At 41.0% G+C, this 19,529-nt stretch overlaps 1 protein-coding gene across 1 annotated transcript in view; it reads left to right on the top strand.

The window, feature by feature from the left end:
- Positions 1 to 19,529, top strand: part of LOC122791459 (cytosolic carboxypeptidase 2-like) — a 783,816-nt gene that overhangs the window by 538,546 nt on the left and 225,741 nt on the right. The window contains exon 11 of the mRNA XM_044059204.1: positions 17,370 to 17,470. Within this exon, the coding sequence (XP_043915139.1) occupies positions 17,370 to 17,470 (101 nt within the window). The remainder of the gene's footprint in view (positions 1 to 17,369; positions 17,471 to 19,529) is intronic.

Genomic DNA, 19,529 nt, shown 5'->3' on the forward strand with positions numbered 1-19,529 from the left:
ACCCTAACTCATCCCCTTATGTTATTTTACCCTCTACTTTCCCTCCAACTTTCTTTCACTACTCTCACCCACATCTTCCTTTATCATACTACCTTAGTTTCACATCTTTTCTACTGTAACTTACCCCCTTCTTAATCCTATCTCACCCTCTTTTTTTAATTTTTTTTTGGATTTTCAATGTGCAAAATAATCACAACAATGTTTACATTCAGACATCTGTGAACATAATAAATGAAAAATTTTCAACTAAATGTCGCACACAAAAGAAAAAAGTATTTACAAGAGTGTCCATTAACTATCAAGTGATTCAATTTATAATACATTACATTAAATCTAAAATGCAGTTATTTTTGCTTGTCAAGCAGATCTCTCTAAGTTTTATCCATGCATTGTAGCAAGAGGTAATCCTGGTTGTTGTTGACTTAATTGTAATGATTTCCAAGTGACAGACTTCAGTTGCAGTATTTATAAATTCTTTAGGGGAGGGTGTAGATTCATTCTTCCAATTCTGTGTTATAACCTTTCTCACTACAGATAGTATAGACCACAAAATAAATACGATATTTCATTTTTTAACACATATAGGAAAAAGTGTTAAAAAGGATTAGTGAGTTAGATAAAACAAATTTATCTCCAAAAAAGCCTTAAAAAAGATTAATGTTATTCCAATAAGGTGTTAAGAAAGTACAGTCAAAAAACATGCATTGCCAATACACTTTAAGTTCTCTTTTACATCTCCAACAAACTTGTTTCTGCTTGAACATTCATTCAATTTAATGTGGTGTAAAGAAAGATATATGCAAAAATTTCCAAGTAAAGAGATTCCATCTAAGAGATGAAGTTGTATGTTTAGAAGATATTAGAATATTTTTTTTTTATTTTCTTCACTCTGAAGTCTATTATTAATTTGAGTAAAATAGTTCCAGTAGTTGTCATGCGGTGGTGGTGCTGCAGTAGCGTTGTCGCCTCACAGTAAGACGCTGTCCGGTTCGACTCTCAGTTAGAGTGTTTTCTACGTGGAGACATGCGTGAATGGGTGTACCTTCATTGAAGGTTGTGCATCAGGGCTGGCAACTCGGTACGTAAAAATCAACTGCCAATCATTAGCGGACCGGAGTTCCGCTGTGGCGACCCCTAACCGGGAAAAGCCGAAAGTCACAACAAAGTTCCAGTAATTGTCATAGTAACTTTTTGTTTCTGTCCTCACAACTCTATATAATTTAGATGAGACCCTGTCCCAATGTGTTTTGGTGCATTAAGAATATTAAGATATTCAATTATTTTTTGGATATGATCTTTTATCCTTGGTGGCATTAACTTAGTTTCCCCTTCTAAATGTTGTCTACAGGATTATATATCTAGCCACATGTATTTATCTAAATTATATTTGTTCTTAATATAATCAGCAGAATGTAGCTTTTCATCTTTCATTAATTTAAACCAATATAGCAGATTTTTCTCTTTAAATGTGATCATTGTTTCTAATTTTGAGGGGGAGATGTTATTTCGGGTATATGCCACAGGTAATACAGGTAGTATAATGAAGGTCCATGGTTAGTATGCCAGATTTCTATACATAATTTTTTTTTAAAAGTGTTTAATATAGTAGAAATGAAGTCACTTGTTTGGTGACTTTTTCCTATAAGGTAATCCTTTAATAACCACTGTAGACTATTATTTAGTATGAGATAATTATTAAACTATAATTATTAGAATATCTATTATATTTAGAGATTATAAAAATATTTCCTAAAAACTCTCTCCACCTAGCTGTGCAAGTGTTATTAATCCAAAGATATATTGTTTTTATAATTGATGATAATGAATATTAGCCCTATCCCTCCTTCTGCCCAGTTTGTCATATGATGGTTTAAAGCAGTTCTTGGTTTATTGGGATACAAGAGAAATCGCAAAATTAAAGTGTTAAGTTCTTTAATGCAACTTTTAGTGGGGAGTAATGTTAGTGATTGTATAATATAAGGTAAAATAATAATTTTTGTTATAGATAACCTCTCTTCCATCGTGAAGAAAAAGTTATTCCATTTGTCTATTAGATTCTTTATATTGTTTATACTGTTAGCATAATTATAATTTGTTATATCTTTAATGTTGTGGGTGGCCACAGTGCTGCAGCGGTTAGCGTTGCATCCTCACAGCAAGAGGTTCTCCGGTTCGATCCTCTGCTGGGGTGCCTTCTGTGCGGAGTCTGCATGTCCTCCCTGTGGTCGCATGGGTTTCCTCTGGGTGCTCCGGTTTCCTCCTACATCCAAAAGACATGCTGTAGGTAGATTGGACACTCTAAATTGGCCTTAGGCGTGAGTGTGTATGTATGTGTGGAAGGTTGGGTGCCGGGCTGGCAACTCAACACCGTAAAACTCCACTGCCAATCATGAGCAGACAGGTTATCCGCTTTGGCAACCCCTAACTGGGGAAATCTGAAAGAAGATGATATCTTAATGTTATCTGCTATAATTAGTCCCAAATAATTTGTTTTCTCTTTGACAATATATATTTAATGAATTTATTTTTGATTCTTTTCATGTTTGTATTTATAGATAGGATTTTTGTTTTGTCATTGTTAAATGTTAAACCAGGTTTTCTTTGAAATACATCCATTGCTAAGAAAACTGCAGATAGAGAATTATCATTGTCCTTTAATATCAGTAGGATGTCATCAGCAAACCGTTGAATTTTAGAATTTAAATTCTCATTTATTCAATACCTTTTATAGCTACATTTGATCTGAGAAAATTACCAAATGGTTCCATAATTATGGTAAAAAGCAGAGGTGAAAGAGGACATCCTTGTTTGGATCCTTTCAAAATTTGTATAGAATCAGAAGTAAAAGTAGCTATTGTAACATATGCAAAACAATCATTATACAGAAGATTAATAAGATGTGTGAAGTTACTTGAGAAATTATATTCTTCTAAAACCAGCAAGAGATATTTCCAGTTTTTTAAGTCGAAAGCACTATTAATATGAACACTCATTAATGTAAAGTTCTCTTTTGTTTTATTTGCATAGACAGTTATTGTGATTATTCTTTTAATATTACCATAAGTATTTCTCTTTAAGATAAAGAAAGTTTTATCTTCATCATTTATGGAGGGTAGAATATATTTTAATCTATTAGCATGAATTGCCATGAACAATTTATAATCTACATTTAAAAGTGAAATTTGTGTGTATGAAGAGCATTCAGTAGGATCTTTGTCAGTTTTTAAAATTGGAGAGATAAGGGTGTAATCTCCAGGAAGGAGAAACTTTAGATTGGTCCTTGACTATAGAAAAAAACCTTGTGTAATATGCTTAGGGCTTCTTTGGGTAATATCTCATAAAGTTCAGATGCAATCCCATCATTACCTAATATTTTATTATGTTTCACTTTAGAAATTTGAGTTTGAAGTTCATTTTTTAATAATCATTTTAATTATTTCTTCTGGATCTATTAATATATTATTTTGATTGATTTTATTATAAGAATCTCTGATTTCCTTTAGAATATCTTCTATTTCTGTTGCTTTTCTTTTTTTCCTATGCGAGTAGACTTCTTTTATATGATTGGACTTACTGAGTAATTTTGTTTTTGTGGCTAAATTGCACATAGATTTTGATTTAATAGACAAGTTAATCATCTTAAACTTCTCAAGGTTGATTTTTAGTTTTATGGTTTAAGATTTCCGAGTATTTGTTGTTTAGCTTATTAATCTCCTCTGTATTATTTTTGTCTGATTCTCTAATTTTAACTTATCAAGTTTTTATTCTATTTCATGTAATTCTTTGTCTCTTTTTTATTTTACAACCAATTAGTGACTCTGCCAAAAAGGCATGCTTTTGATACCATAAATACATTTCTGAAGTACTTTCTATATTATTAACTTTTACAAAGTAAAGGATTTATTTAATAAAAAAAGTTCTTAAATTCTTTTAAACAAGTTATCTAATTTTGTCGATTTTCATTTTATCCTCATATATCCAAGAGTGTTTTAGGATCCAACAGTTTAGCCACCTTTGGAGAATGCTCCAACAGCAACTTTGGAGCAGAAGAAGGCCTTTTCCTTGCCTTGTCCAAACCTCTAGAGGGCAGGAAGGAAGCTGGGCTTGATTGTTCAGATTTGGAAGCGTGTCTCTTTTTGTTTTTTGTCATAGCCAGAAATGGCCTCCCCAAAAGAAGAAGGCAACATACCCTTGAGAACGAGATTATTCCAACATTCAGTGAGGGCCTGGTGGTTGAACACCTTGCAAATGTCACACTCCTGTAAGTGAAATGGGCCCAAACAATAGACACACAAATTATGCAAGTCACTTAAAGGAATCTTGTGGCTGCATTTGGAACACTTTTTGAAGCCATCAGGCATATCCATTTTTTGCCATACTAACTGTCAGACTACCAGGCAGAAATATATATATATATATATATATATATATATATATATATATATATATATATATATATATATATATATATATATACACCACAGTACTGGGAGAAGGGAAAAAATGAGGCAATCCCAAAAAGGGGAATGTAGAAAGGACTACTAATGATGGTAGTCAAGAAGTACCTCAGTAGAAGATGGAAAGTTAAACAAAAGCTAGTTAAATTATAAGAGGAAGTATAGATAATTAGTTTTTAAGTTAAAGCCGAGTCAGGAAAGAAACAAGATTTGGTAAAAAAGCTAAATATTTACTTAACTGCCCAAGAGCCAATGGAAGGACCACGTCTTCACAAAGCACCAAACGAGATCTGAGGTGATTAGGAGAGAGGCATTGTGGGTAGAGTTCTCGAGAGCTTTTTGGTTGCCATGAACTATTGCAATGGCCGAGTTGGATACAAGGGATGGCATCCGAACCTATATGTGAGGATAAAATGAAAACTGACAACACAGATAGAACGCTATGGTGAGTGCATAACTATTTTATATATGCTGGTAATCTTCTGATTTTAACATTATTATTACATTTCAAAAACAGCTCAAAGGTAATTTGAAAGTGGACAGTTATTGTTTTGACTTTGTTTAGTGTATCAGTCATGTCATTAGAGACATAAATTCTGGATTGTGTTCCATGTCTATGGGAGTACTGGGTAAAAAATAATGAATTCAGGTCTAAAATTCATGTACGTCTTTAACATGAAACAATTCAGTAAATTTTAACAATGCCTTTACAGATGCCTGTATTCTGCTTTCACCTATTGTGTTAGTATCATATGATGACAATATGCAATTAAAGTCTCCTGCTAGAATGATACTGCCTTTTGAGTTTTGAATTACTTGGCTATCTCACCCTTTAACTTCACATAACTCTGATACCTCCTCTTCATCCTCTGTACAGCTTGTCATAGCCCAACCTACTCGTGATGATTTTTTTTACCTTTCTTATCATCCAGCAACTCCTAACTATATACTTCTGATTACAAAGTATTCGATACTGACTATCTAAACTGGCCATACTCTTTGTGCACCATGTCTTCTATTATTATTTTCCTTGCTTAACATGAAACACCAAAGTCAATAAATAAGATACATGAATCATATCTGGCAATAGTGCCTGCCTTTCAACCCTTCTCTGAAAAAAGTCCCCTTCTGTTTACCCATCTAGTTTTAGATTGGGATGAAAATGAAAGAACAAATGGCTACAATCATATCTGAGGCTGTTTTTGTTTGTACATGTATTCAGCATGCCTCCTAACCCCTGTTGCCAAAAAGCAACCACCTTCCATGTTTCCATCTCTTAGATTGGGTGAAATAACAAATGGCAGTGATAATACATTATGACTTAAGGCCATCAATACACAAAATTACTTATTTCCACCCCCAAAAGATAATCATATGTATACCAAACGTCAAAAGATAGTAACCACTATAATGTGTTCCGTGTTGTTGCTGCTAGACAATTGAGCTATAATGACCCTCTGTGCAAACTTCTGAGGTTTTATTGAAAGGAAAATTTAAAAATATAACCACACTGTCCCCACCTCTCACACATGATGTGCACGTTTGAGCAGGACCAAGTTTAGACTAGATGAATCCCAAAGTAAGACTGAGGATGGAGCCCACCTCTCACACCTCCCACCCATCCACCTAAGCTTGTGCTAGAATCCATTCAGACAGCCAAGAGTATAGGTTCATAGATAGGTACTAGGCAATCAGCCCTGGGGCCTATACAAGCCCAGCCAAAAAGATACCCTGGCTTTTGCCACCCAAGAAAATTATTTTCCTGTGCCACTGTCGAGCAGAGTCACAGAAGTGATTCCTGGGGTGAATTTCCTATTTCCCATCCAATCATCAAGATTTTTCTTGAAGAGTGCTAATGAGGAGCTTTGTTTGATATAGATAGGTAGTTTATTCCAGAGTAGGAAGTCTCAGGGACAGGAATCTATTCCTCCGGCATGTTCTGTTTATTGTGGTGACAAGGTTTAGGTCCCTAGAGCATGTAGCTCGGAGGGATTAGGATTTCTTTAAGTGGAGCATGCCCAACAACTCTGGGTTTGACATAGCTTTGTATGTTAGGCAGAGATCATCTCTGAGTAGGCGCTATAAGACGGAGTAAAGCTGGAGTTTTTTGAGAAGGTCTGCTTAGGGCATCTGTTTGAGGCCGGTAATCCTCTTTGTGAGGTATTTCTGCGGCCTTTCCAGTTGTTGTAAATGTCTTGTGAGGTACATACCAAAAGGGGCATTGTGCTCTATAATGGGTCTAATGAGTGATGAGTAGAGGGGAACAATGACCTCTTTTTTTTCTGGATGAGAAACTTTTGTGATGAGGTGTGCCATGTAGAAGGATTTCTTGATTACTGTGGCGATGTGATTATCAAAGGAGAGACTACTATCCACCTGTGTCCCAAGGTCTCTTATCACACTTCCGGTGTTAAGTATACTAACACCTATGTTGTAGTTCATGGGTACAGAGTTTTTACCAAAGGGGATGACAATGCACTTTTTGGTATTGAGCTTGAGGCCATGGCTTTGACACCAGGCATCTGTCTCAGTGAGGCCCTTTTGTAGGATGTCCACATCGTTAGGAGTTTCAATTATTATCCTAGTTTGCAGTCATCTGTGAACTTCGTTAGCAAAGACCTTCTGTGTTAGCCTGTACTTCAGAGAAGTAGATAACAGGAGGGGACCCAGGACTGAACCCTGTGGTACTCCCCTTGTCACTGGTCTGAAGTCAGATTTGGAGTGTGCTACTTTCACAGTGTGGGTTCTGTCAGTGAGCCAGTTGGCAACCCATCTTGTGACATAGGGATTTATACCTAGTTTAGTGAGTTTATCTATAATTCCAGAGTGGGGGATGGTGTCGAAAACCTTGGCAAGATCTAGATAGGCTGTGTGAACCACCTTACCCTCGTCTGCAGCTTTGGTGACTGCTTCAAAGAAGTCTATCAGGTTTAGGAGACATGATCTGCCTTTTACAACCCAAACTGGGTGGGGTCCAGAGTCTGGAGATTACTAATGTCTTTGTTTATAAGTTCCATGATGATACATTCCATGGCCTTGCAGACCAGGCTCGTCAGGCTAATGGGGCGGTAGTTCCCAGGGTCGTGGTGGCTCCCCCCTTGTGGAGTGGTATGGTAGTTGCTAGGTTCTTAGTTGTGTTAGTATAGATATTCTGTGATGCATTTTATGCCTTATTTTTGAAAGATAATTATTACTAACTGTTCTTTATTTCACCGCTACACAAAATTAGTAATTAGGTACCTGTCAATACTGTTTTTCCATGAATAAAAATTGGAGATTATCAATAGGTAGTGCAGTTTAGTGACAGTTCACCTACATCATGGCTTTTGGGTTTTTGGTGGAAACCAGAGCACCTGGCTAGATCCCACACAGAGACAGGCTATGCAGGCTCACGAGATGGCAATATTTGCTGTGTATCTATGTTAATTTAGAGTGATCAGCTTTCACACACATCCTACCCAAACCACCAAAGATAGACACTTATTGTGTACAATGCTGATGTTTGACTATGAGAGAAAATAAAAGAAATAATGGCCAATCTGTTACTTTTAAGTACACTGTAGCACCCCACCAATAAACTCACATACAATCACAGGCCATAGCAGTGATCGTTTTCACACTAGAGTTCGGCAAAGACAACTGTCTGTGCAGCTACTACCAAGCTAGATCAGTAAGTGTTTAACAATACAGTTAATTAATACTAATTCAGATCTTATATTCATTGAAATGCTTTTTTGGAATTGAACATTAAACTAATTTGGTCGGTCAGTAATGAATTGTATCTATGTGAAAATTCAAATGTATCTGTTCTTGAATGAAAATTCAGTGCTGTGCTGTATAAAGATCTATGTTACTGCCAATGCCTAGGCAAATTTCTCTATAAACAGCTCTGCATTCTGTTGTATATTTAGTTGTATTGTCTGGCCTCACTGGCCTGGGTTCTGACTGAAGAATGGTCCTTGGATCAGTTCACTTACCCAGATAGCAAATGTTAAATAAATAAGATCAAACAACAGCAGTATTAAGTCACTTTTACACGCAGAATATGTGTGTACCCATTAGTTACAGCCATGTGTACATCTTTGATGTCTGACCATGATTTGATAGATATGGACACACACAGTAAAATACTCCAGCTTGCTCTAGAAAAATCCCAGTAGTCCTTCGAAATTAATGACTGCTTAACTTGATTTCAACAGCATACCTCTCAACTTGTTTGTTCACGAATTCTGGATGATGCCAAAGATAATGAGGGGGTGGGGTACAAGAGCAAAATTGCGAACAGTTTTTAAATTTATTTTATTTATTTATTTATTATTATTTTTTTTATTTTATTTATTTAACATTTGTTAACTGGGAAAGTCCGATTAGGTTCCACAGATCCTGTTTTCAGCGGAAGCCTGGGGAGAAATGCTCCAGAAGCATGTCTTTAGAATATTACTTAAATCCACTTAAAAGGTGAAGTGAACAAAAGGATGTTATGTGATCCTATCTCGCCTACATTCTGTACTGATGGGTTCGGAGCCGATCCTCGTCTCTGACTCGGCACGCTATACTATAGAGCGAAGTCTCTAATTGGCTGAGCTATGTTACATCCCAGGATGCACCACCACTACTTCCCCAGATCTCGTTTGCCGCTTGACAGCAATAGACGTGGTCTCGACTTTGCTGGGCTAAGTACTCTTTACTGACTCATTTTCTGTCAGAATTTTGCTAATTTTTCAACCAAAAGCTATTTTAACAGCTACTATACGCTTTTTGAGGAGTTTGTGTGAGTTTGAAGTTTGTGTGGAATTTGTTGTTAGCGTTAGGTTCCCGCTTAAATCAGGGATTTCCTCGCGCTCTATTTCAAGAATTTTTTGTCACAAAAATTTTGTTTCTGGTATTTGTTCCTATTAAACGTCAAGGTTCCATTTTAATTAGAGGGGCCTTGCCCTCACGCTCTCTGAGCTGTGTTACAGTTTAGCCTATCCTGTTTAAATTAGAGGGATTTGGCATCTCTGTGTGGTAGTGTTTCTGATTTTTGGTTGTGTGTATTTGTAGTGATGTCGAAGGAACATAGGCCTTCGGGGTTTAAAAAATGTACTAAGTGTGGGTACAAGATGTCAATCACAGATGATCACTCTCTATGTGTGTATTGCTTAGGCCCTAAGCACCTTCAAGAGTCGTGCAGTGTATGCCACACTTTTTCTTCTCGTGTCCTCCAAGAGAAGAAAAACAAATTGATATTGAAGGGGCTTATCTCCCCTTCTTTTGAGGAGGCTTTATCTTCTTCCCCCTCTCCTTCCAGGAAGAAGAAGTCTTCAGCTCCGACCAGTCCGTCGGAGCCGACAGCAAAGAAATCAAGGCAGACTTCTCCGTCGGCTCCACGGACTTCGGAGCTGAGGTCGGAACGGTCTGCCTCGATGCCTCCAGCCTCGACTCCTCTGTCTTTGGAGCCGAGCGCTCGAGCATCGAGAGGCGGGTCACCTTCTCCGGCTCCATTGGTTTCGGAGCCGAGAAAGGTCGCTCAGACTCTTCTACCTCGGCGCCGAAGTCCCCGTCGGCTCCGAGGGAAATTACTGTGCTGTTGGAATCTCCCTCGGCGCCGATATTACTTGAGACTATTCGGAGCCGGTCCCCTAGTTCGGAACCGGCAGAGAAGTCAACTCGGGCCCGCTCGGTCTCTTCTCGGTCCTCGAGGATGTCCGATTCGGATATAGACAGGGTGCTTCAAAGGCTGTTCCAGTCTCCAGTTTTCCAAAAGTTAGTCTCGGTTCCAGCCCAGTCGGCTCCGGAGCCGATTGTCCACCCTGTTGTATTGGTTCCTCCTCCAACAGCCTCGGCACCGTTGGAGTCGGTGCTGGTGGAGCCAGTGGAGGTTCTCTGGTCGGCCCCGACCCTTACTCCAACCCCGACCTTCGGGTCGGAGTTCGGTACACGGACCTCCTCGGTCGGCCCCGGTGGTGACACTTCGGGTCCAATGCTTTCGGTTCCGAGCCTCCCTCTCGGTGCGTTGGCTGCGGGAGTGCCTTCTACTGTTGTGGCCTCGGGGGCCGGACCTTCCCAGGACTCGGGGGGGGGGGTCCGGCCTTCAGGGCCATGAGGAGTGCTTTAGCCAAATCTTCCTTGGCTACCTCCACCATCTCTCCGGCACCTTCCCTTGGCATGGAGACTTGTTCCTTTGTTGTCCCCCTGTCTCACGACAGCGGAGCCCTGGTGCCTGAGGTCACCCTCATTGGGGATTCCTCCCTTCCTGGGGGTCCTTCCGAGGCTTCTTCGGAGGAACCTCCCAGGAAGAGACAGTGTAAGAGGAAGCACGTCGACTCGCCTGATGAGTCTCTCACCTCGGACATCGACCTTGATGATGCGGAGGGGTCCCCCAAGTCATCCTCGGATGATGTCTCCTTTGTGGACATCTTAGAAATCCTCAAGCAATGAGGCGACTGGCAGTCCAAACCCCCTTCCGCTGAGGAGTCGGTATTCCTCAAGGCCTTCGGGGCTCAGCCTTCCGCCTCCTGGGTGTCTCCGCCCTTCAATGAGCTCCTGGATTTGATCTCTCGAAGGGCGTGGGAGCACCCGGATTCTGTGGAACCGGTGCCAGCTCGCCCAAATAAATTTCTGTCAGCCCCCCCAGAAAAGGAATTCTTATCTAAAGGTGTGGCCGTAGATGCCCTGGTGGTGGCATCTGCTACCCAGCAAGATGTGGCAGAGGCTTCGACGTCCATCCACCCTTCTAATAAAGAGTCCAGGAGTATGGATCGGCAGCCTTTACCTTAAGGTCTCTGAATTACCTTACGCACTTCACCAGACTTCAGAGGGATCTGGTCAAGGAACTTTCAGATACCCTCTCTGGTAACCTACCTGAGCAGTTGGCCCAGACGGTTAGCTCTCAGTTGGCTACTCTATCATCAATATCGAACTCGTCCACGAGGCTCATTTCATATGCGGCCGAAGGGGCGAGTAGAGCGGCGGATACAGGTGTTGCTCTACGGAGACCAGCCTGGCTCCGCCTGTGTCATTTTGCGAGGCCTTCAAGTCTTCCTTTGCCGACGCTCCCTTTGATGGGTCCTCCTTGTTTGGACCCAAGGTAAAGGACACCTTGACCCGCTGTGAACAAGAGGGTAAGACTTTGACTGCCGTAGGGGCACGGTTTTCCACTCCCTTCCGGCCTTATCCCAAGGCTAGAAGAGGGGGGAAAATGTGGTTCCGCAAATCTCAGAAGACTTACCCCTCACAGCAGGATGATCCCCCTTCTAGAGGCAGAGGAGGGGGAAATTTTTCAGGAAGACGCCGTCCCAGAGGCGGCAGAGGCCTCCGCAACACTGGAGACCGTGAGTCCTTTCGTGGCTCCTCAACCTTCCAGCATCCCTGAAGGATTGCCCGACTACGCCACTCCGGAGCCAGTCGGGGGTCATTTTTCGAGGCACCTAAAGGCCTGGGAGAATATCACTCAGGACCGATGGGTGCTCTGGATCATTGCCGGAGGTTACAACATCCCCTTTTCTCAGCCCCCCCCACCATCCCGGAAAATCCCAGACCCACCACCCAGTCAACGGGATCTCGCAGCCATTCAAATTTCAAAGCTGCTTCAAAAAGTAGTCATCCAACTGGTCCCCGAATACCAGACCGGATTAGGGACTTACTCAAGATTCTTTTTGGTGCCAAAAAAGACCGGGGACATGAGGCCCATCTTGGATCTCAGCAAACTCAACTGTTCTGTCAAGAAGTCCAAGATCCGGATGGTCACCTTACAATCCATTCTCCCGCTGCTGGAGAAAGGTGTTTGGATGTGCTCCATAGATCTCAAGGACGCCTATTATCATATCCTAATAGATCAGGCATCCAGGAGACACTTGCGCTTCAGCCTGGGAGACAGTCATTTCCAGTTCCACGCACTGCCCTTTGGTCTCACCACAGCCCCCAGGGTGTTCACCAAATGTTTGGCGGTGGTGACTGCTCACCTGAGAAGTCTAGGATTCCAGGTGTTTCCATACCTAGACGACTGGCTCCTAACTGCCACTTCCAGGCGTCTACTCTTACAGAACCTAGCAGCCACTATATCTCTAGGCAACTCCCTAGGAATCACCTTCAATTGGGAAAAGTCTGTGTTGCTGCCATCTCAGCGCATATGATTTATCGGAGTAGAGATAGACTCAAAGCAAATGCGGGTCTATCTTCCTACAGAGAGGATAGAAATATTACAATCTCAAGTCCGAGCATTGCTCTTCAAACGCCGAGCCCCAGCCAGGATGGTCCTACAACTGTTGGGTTCCATGTCGGCTACCGTTCTCCTAGTTCCCTTAGCAAGATTGCATATGAGGATTCTCCAGTGGCTCCTGTCAGTCCAGTGGTCATATCAGGATCTCCCTCTCAGTCACCTCATTATGATCATGGAGATGTGCAAACAGGACCTCCGTTAGTGGCTTCCTTCCTCCAACCTGGATCAGGGGCGACCCTTCGTTCCTCCACCACCAGTGGCCACTTTGACTACAGATGCCTCCCAGACGGGGTGGGGGGGGGACATTACCTGGGCAGGTCAGTCCAAGGCAAGTGGCAACCCGACGAGAGTTCCCTCCACTTCAACATACTGGAAATGAGGGCGGTGCCTCTATCGCTACAAGCACTACACAGTTACCTCCCCCAGGGCATGATTGCCGTTCAGTCCGACAACATGTCAGTAGTCTGGTACCTGAACAAGCAGGGAGGGACCAGGTCCTACCCCCTTTGCAGAGAGGCCATGAAAGTATGGGATTGGGCTGTTGCAACCAACCGTTTCTTGGTAGCAACACACATTCTGGGGAGATCCAATGTGATAGCCGACAGACTGAGCAGAACTATTCTCTCCCCGCACGAGTGGTCTCTGAATGACAGAGTGGCAACTCAGATCTTCAGAAGATGGGGAACTCCTTGTTGCGACCTCTTTGCAACTCCTCTCAACACGAAATGTCTACAGTTCTTCTCTCTCACCCCAGTACCGGGGGGGATTCCCAAGGACGCCCTAGTCCAAGCTTGGCCCACCGGCCTACTGTATGCCTTTCCACCGGTTCCCCTTCTTCCCAGGGTGATCCAGAAGGCGATTCACTTGCAGTGCAAGATGATTTTAGTTGCCCCATACTGGCTTCGTCAAGTCTGGCTGCCTTTTCTTCGGAAATGCGCACTGGACGGTCCATGGTTCTTGGACCAGGTTCCAGACCTCTTGATCCACCAGTCGGGTCAGCTTCATCACTCCCTTCACTCTTTGAGGTTAATAGCTTGGCTCCTCCACTTCCGACCATAGTCAGGAACCAGGTTTTGGACTCGGAAGTCATACATATCTTGTCCTCGGCCCACAAGAATTCGACTAAAAAAATGTATAACAGCAAATGGAAGAGATTCGCCATTTGGGCCCAACTCCGGGGGTTAGATCCCATTACTGCCCCGGTGTCAGAAGTTTTGAAATTTTTAGCTTCCTTATTCAATCAAGGTTCTTCAGTCTCTACCATTAAGGTTCAATTGGCAGCTATTTCTAATTTTCATGAAAGTATAGACCCACCTTTGATGAGCAATAAGTTGTGTAAAGCCTTCATGAAAGGTGCTGGGCTGCTATGACCTCCGATTTCTCATCCCGCTCCACCGTGGGATCTTAATTTCATATTAGGTGCCTTGACCTCTTCCCCCTTCGAACCGGCAGCAACTTGTGACTTGAAATTTCTTTCTTGGAAGACAGCTTTTTTGGTGGCAATTACATCAGCCAGAAGAGTTTCGGAACTTCAAGCCCTATGTGTCAAACCACCGTACCTGTTTTTTCACAAGGATAGAGTATCCCTCAGGCCTAATCCATCCTTTGTTCCCAAAGTTTGTTCTAGTTTTTGTCTTCAACAGTCATTGGAACTCTCAGTTTTCTTCCCAAATTACTAAGACAGAGCGGAATACATCTTCCATTCATTGGATGTTCACAGGCAATTGCGTTTCTACCTAGATAGGATGCACCAAACACGGAAAACAGATCAGTTGTTTGTGTCCTTTTCAGACAATAAATTGGGCAAAGCCGTCACGAAGGTCACTATTGCCAAGTGGATCAGAGACTGTATCAGTCATTCTTACCTTCTTTCTAATAGAGAGCTTGCAACCACTGTGAAAGCTCATTCTACAAGGGCTATGGCTACTTCGACAGCCTTTCATTCCAAGCTTGCCATTAGTGACATTTGTGCTGTGGCTACCTGGTCTTCTCCTCACACCTTCATTTCTCATTACAAATTGGATGTGGCATCTCGGGGGCGAGCTTCCTTCAGTTCCACAGTTCTCAGGAGTGTTTTCCAGTGAGCCACCCAGGAATCAGGTGCTAGGGACGCTGTCCCATCAGTACAGAATGTAGGCGAGATAGGATCACATAACATCTTTTAGTTATGTACTTACCATAACTTTAGATGTTTGGGATCCATCTCACCTACATTCCTAATAACCCACCCTCCTTCCCCCTGCCTTGGAGATCAGAAGAGACCGGATGGTTCAGTTTAGCCGTTTCATCTTGAAACACCTGGCAATGTTATTTCAACTGTCTATGAGTGTGGGCATGTGTGCGGACAAACAAGATCTGGGGAAGTAGTGGTGGTGCATCCTGGGATGTAACATAGCTCAGCCAATTAGAGACTTCGCTCTATAGTATTGCGTGCCGAGTCGGAGCCGAGGATCGGCTCCGAACCCATCTGTACAGAATGTAGGCGAGATGGATCCCAAACATCTAAAGTTATGGTAAGTACATAACTAAAAGTTTTGCATCAGCATACATTTTTGAACAAAAACACGTATGCCTTTACTGACTGACTGTAATTCTCAGTGATTTACCAGAAAGTGAAAAACATTTTTGAGGGACAGGGCAAAAGTATGAAGCAAGGTCAGGGACATTCTGCAAAACTAGGGATAGTTAAGAAGTATGCATGGCATCACATTCATTTTTCAAATATAGATAGCCCTCATATCAATGATAAGAAAGTTGACATGAGCCCCATGAGCCCCATATCAATGATAATAAAGTTGACATGAGCCCCTAAACAGTAGAAAGTCTCCTGCCCCAATCAAAACTTTATTATCTTAAGTAAGTTCTTACTTACTACAGCCTGACCCCAGATTTTCTAAGCCAGTTCCTAGGCCTCAGCATTCAGGCAGCATAACACTGACATATTCAAGCTGTAAAGAATGAGCCTCACTCACAGCAGCCATAATAAAGATGCATACTTAAATTAATTTAAAATATTTGAACATGAACAGAGGATAAACTCTTGAGGATGAAGTAACCCATATTTTATTTTCCTTTCTTGAGGGAGGAGACGGGGTCGTCTTTGTTAGAGGGACATCCTCTGTGAAAACCAAGGGCTAGCCTTGTGTGGTGAAAGAGATTCAAAAGGTAAGGTGTGCCAAACTACTACACTGAAGTTGTGCCCTTAAGAAAAGAACTGGTGCATGGAAGTGTATGCAGGGTGCTGCATTTTGGCATTTTTTGTGTTAGAGTTGGACGAGTCGGGGCGCAGAGATAAAATCCTACACTGACTGTTAATATGGTGGCCTACATAGCCTTCTGGTTCTTCCCTTCACATTGTGAGGCAAAGTTTCAAACTCCTGTCCCCCTAGGAGAGACCTCACCCTACTTGGTTACTGGGAGGAGGAGGAGTGTGAAGTGAACATAGATCAGGTGCAGCATGAAGAGTCAAACTGGGTGTGAAAAGAGTGCATTAGTTATACAAAACTGCTAGTGAAGATTAGTATCACATGGAAAGAGCTTCTGTTTGTACAAGACAGTGGGAAATATAGCATTCACTGTTCTGGAGCTCATATCTCAGGTACTGATACTGTATATCTTTGTCTTTAGTCAGTTACTGGTTCTGTACACTCCCATGTGTCATGGGATTACTGGTTTACATTCCCATGTCTGTGCCCCAGAACTGCTGTTGAACACCCCCCCGTGTCTGTATCCTAGGATTCCTGTTGAATATGCTTGTGCCTATGTCCTCCAACTGTGCCTCAGTTTGCTGTGATCATTCTTCTTGTGATAAAATTTGTGCATTTATATAATATGGAATTAGGATTTAACTCCCTATGTAAAATAGTCATAATAGTGTATTGTTGCAGTGGACCCTGGCACTTATATGACGATCAGTTAAACACTTAGGTTGCTTCAGCAGCAGAGCAAAAGGGACCTGCAGTTATTGTATCTGAGATGCTACAAGCAGAGCTGAGATTACAACTTGGTTTGACTATGTTCATAGAATTGTAAGACCTAAAGAAATGAATGGCACCTCGTAGCAGTCCCCCAAGAGATATTTCATTGTGCTTACATCACCCAACTTACCTTTTTCATGCCAAAACTTGAAAAGATTCAACTTTAGCTCACAATATTCAGTTTTCAGTTTAAATAGACTTGCAGTTGTTTCACCTTTTCATTAGAATAGTTGGTATATGCACAGATTTGGTAATTGCAAAGATTTGGTAAATGCAAAAATTGGTATATGCACAGATTCTTCTGCTTGCACAGTATAGCACTTTATGTCTCAGCTCGTCTTTTAATATGTGTAATTTTTTTTATCTCAAAACATTGTTTATTCTAGGATGTCATTTGCACTGGCGGCAGGGATTCAGCTTTATAGTAGTTCATTTTTTTGTTTTAGGAGGGGGTGAGAGTAGGTTATTTTATTCAACCAGTACCATAAAGGCAATAAACATGAATATAAGTAAAAATCTGACTAGTGCATCTTTTTCCATGGTGGTAATAAGGTTTTAACCTCTGAGAGATAACCAATCAAAATACTTCAGTAAGCCTTATTAATGTATGCTGTTCTATAATTTCCTGATTTGCTACCATAATTAGCAGACTGTGGCTTCTTATGTTAAGATGTCTTTGTGTTTCACTGGATGCCTCCACTCTCTCACTTTGGCTGTTGTTTGCATTTTCTGTAGGTGATCGGAAAGGTACTCATTTTTCCACAAGAGATCTCACTTTCATGGGACAGCACTTCTGTGACACGCTGCTTGATTTCTGTGACCCAGATCAATCAAAGGTGAGTTTTTGTTTGATAATGGACTTGTTAGACAAACTGTTGTGCAACTTTTTCTAACCTGAAGAGTCGGTGAGGATACGTTCATATTTTGTAACTCCATTTGCTGTGATCTTTTTCCTGGAGATTGCATGCCCATCTATGTAATTTACAATTAGGATTTAGTACTATGGGTAAAAGCAGTCATAATGGTGCAGTGATAGCATAAAGGCTAGCAGTTGTATGAGTCCCAATTAAGCATTGCTTGTAGGAACACTAACACAACTGTAACTGAAAAATGAAGTAAATTAATATGTGTATGACTACGAGACAGACAAAAACATCTGCTGACCTTTTGGTAAATGCAGCAAATCTAGACTGGGAAATTTTGCCATGACTTATCACAGATCTATTTCCGGTTATTGTTTATGCAACATGTATTGGAATGTGGCTGTTACTGCATATGGGTTCTATGGACTAGCATCTACTGGAGTTTATCATTCTGAAATATATTTGATTCTGCCTTCTTTTGGTCCATTAAATATTACACCTCCAGTTGTGACGTGACATGAAGTTTTCTAAATTTCAGCTACTCTTCTTTGGGTAGATCACTGCAAATTTAAATCATATGATCAGAGTTTTCTACCTCATGTTTCTTCTTTCCCATCCAGAGTTTTCATCATCAGTCTCTTAATCTCCATGAATGCCTACACTGGCCTCACACCAGCATTTGTAAACCTTGTCTGGTGCACAAGACATTCATATGTAGCCAGCACTTCTAGGAGATCGCTTCAGTTATTCTCACCACTTTCTGTTTTTCACATACTACATTCACAACTAAAGTAAATGGTAACACTTTCACATGAACCGATAATCGTAGTAATAATCCATATTAGACTGGATTCTCACCCACCAGTATTAACAACTTTGGCTGCTTACATGACGGTATCTGTGATCACCTTCACACTTCTGCACTGAAACAATCTATCACTATAGATAAATAGTATACAACCAAGTGTGCAACCTTTTATCATACTCAGACGACTTCATTAGTACAGTATCACACTGTAAGCGGAGTCTGTTAAAACCCCTATATATATATATATATATATATATATATATATATATAGAGAGAGAGAGAGAGAGAGAGAAACACAATGTTACCACAACCCCATTCAGACAACAAATAAAACTGAGTCAGTGGGGATATCTGAGTAGGTCAGTTCCCAATTTATGTTCGGGTCTCCAAATATGAAGGTTGCATGGTGCATGTGGTGAGACATTCAGGAAGAAATTACATCTTTAGCAGCTGCAATGTTATTTCCTGGTGGCATATATAATTCTGTAATACATATGTTCTTTTGATTACTAATTTTAAAAAGTGAGACTGGTATTTCAGCATTGTTGAATTTGGGAATATTACAAGGGTAAAAGTGCAAAGACAAAGTATTAAGTATTTTTGTATATAATGATGACCCTCCTGCTATTTCATTTTTTTTTGTCCATTCTAAGGACATTATAGCCTGAGGGTAAGATTTCTTTGTACTTTATTTCTTGTTTTAATCAAGTCTCAGTGATAAAAGTATATCGGGGGGTGAGGACAATTCATGGATGTATGTCATGTAACTTTTTTTGGATGCTTCTGAGGTCTGTGTTAAGGAGGAGATAAGATGGTCCAGCCTTTCCTATCCTGTATGACTATTCAGCTGTTAAGCTTTATCTCTTATATCTCCCCTCCCCATTTTACTTCCTATCACTCCCTTCCTTATCTTTTTCCTTCTCTTTTCACTCTTCCTTAAACCCTATTCCTGAACATCAATGTTTGTACCTTTACAACAGTACTACTGTACATATCTTACTATACCTCAAACTCTACAGCATGATCTCTTACTTTTGTTAAACTTCTACCTACACTTGTTTTATACTCTTGTGAATCACATGCCACAAATTATGTTGTTATGGCAATGTATTTACTTTTGTACTTCTCAACCAAGTCTTATTTAGCTGAATCGTACTGCAGCATAAGCATGCTGAGCTTTTGTTTTTGTACAGTATTAATTGTGTCTTTGTCTTTAAGCTGTAC

Source organism: Protopterus annectens, chromosome 17.part0 (genome assembly GCF_019279795.1).
Source record: "Protopterus annectens isolate FY-2018-M chromosome 17.part0, PAN1.0, whole genome shotgun sequence".
Taxonomy (NCBI): Eukaryota; Metazoa; Chordata; order Ceratodontiformes; family Protopteridae; genus Protopterus; species Protopterus annectens.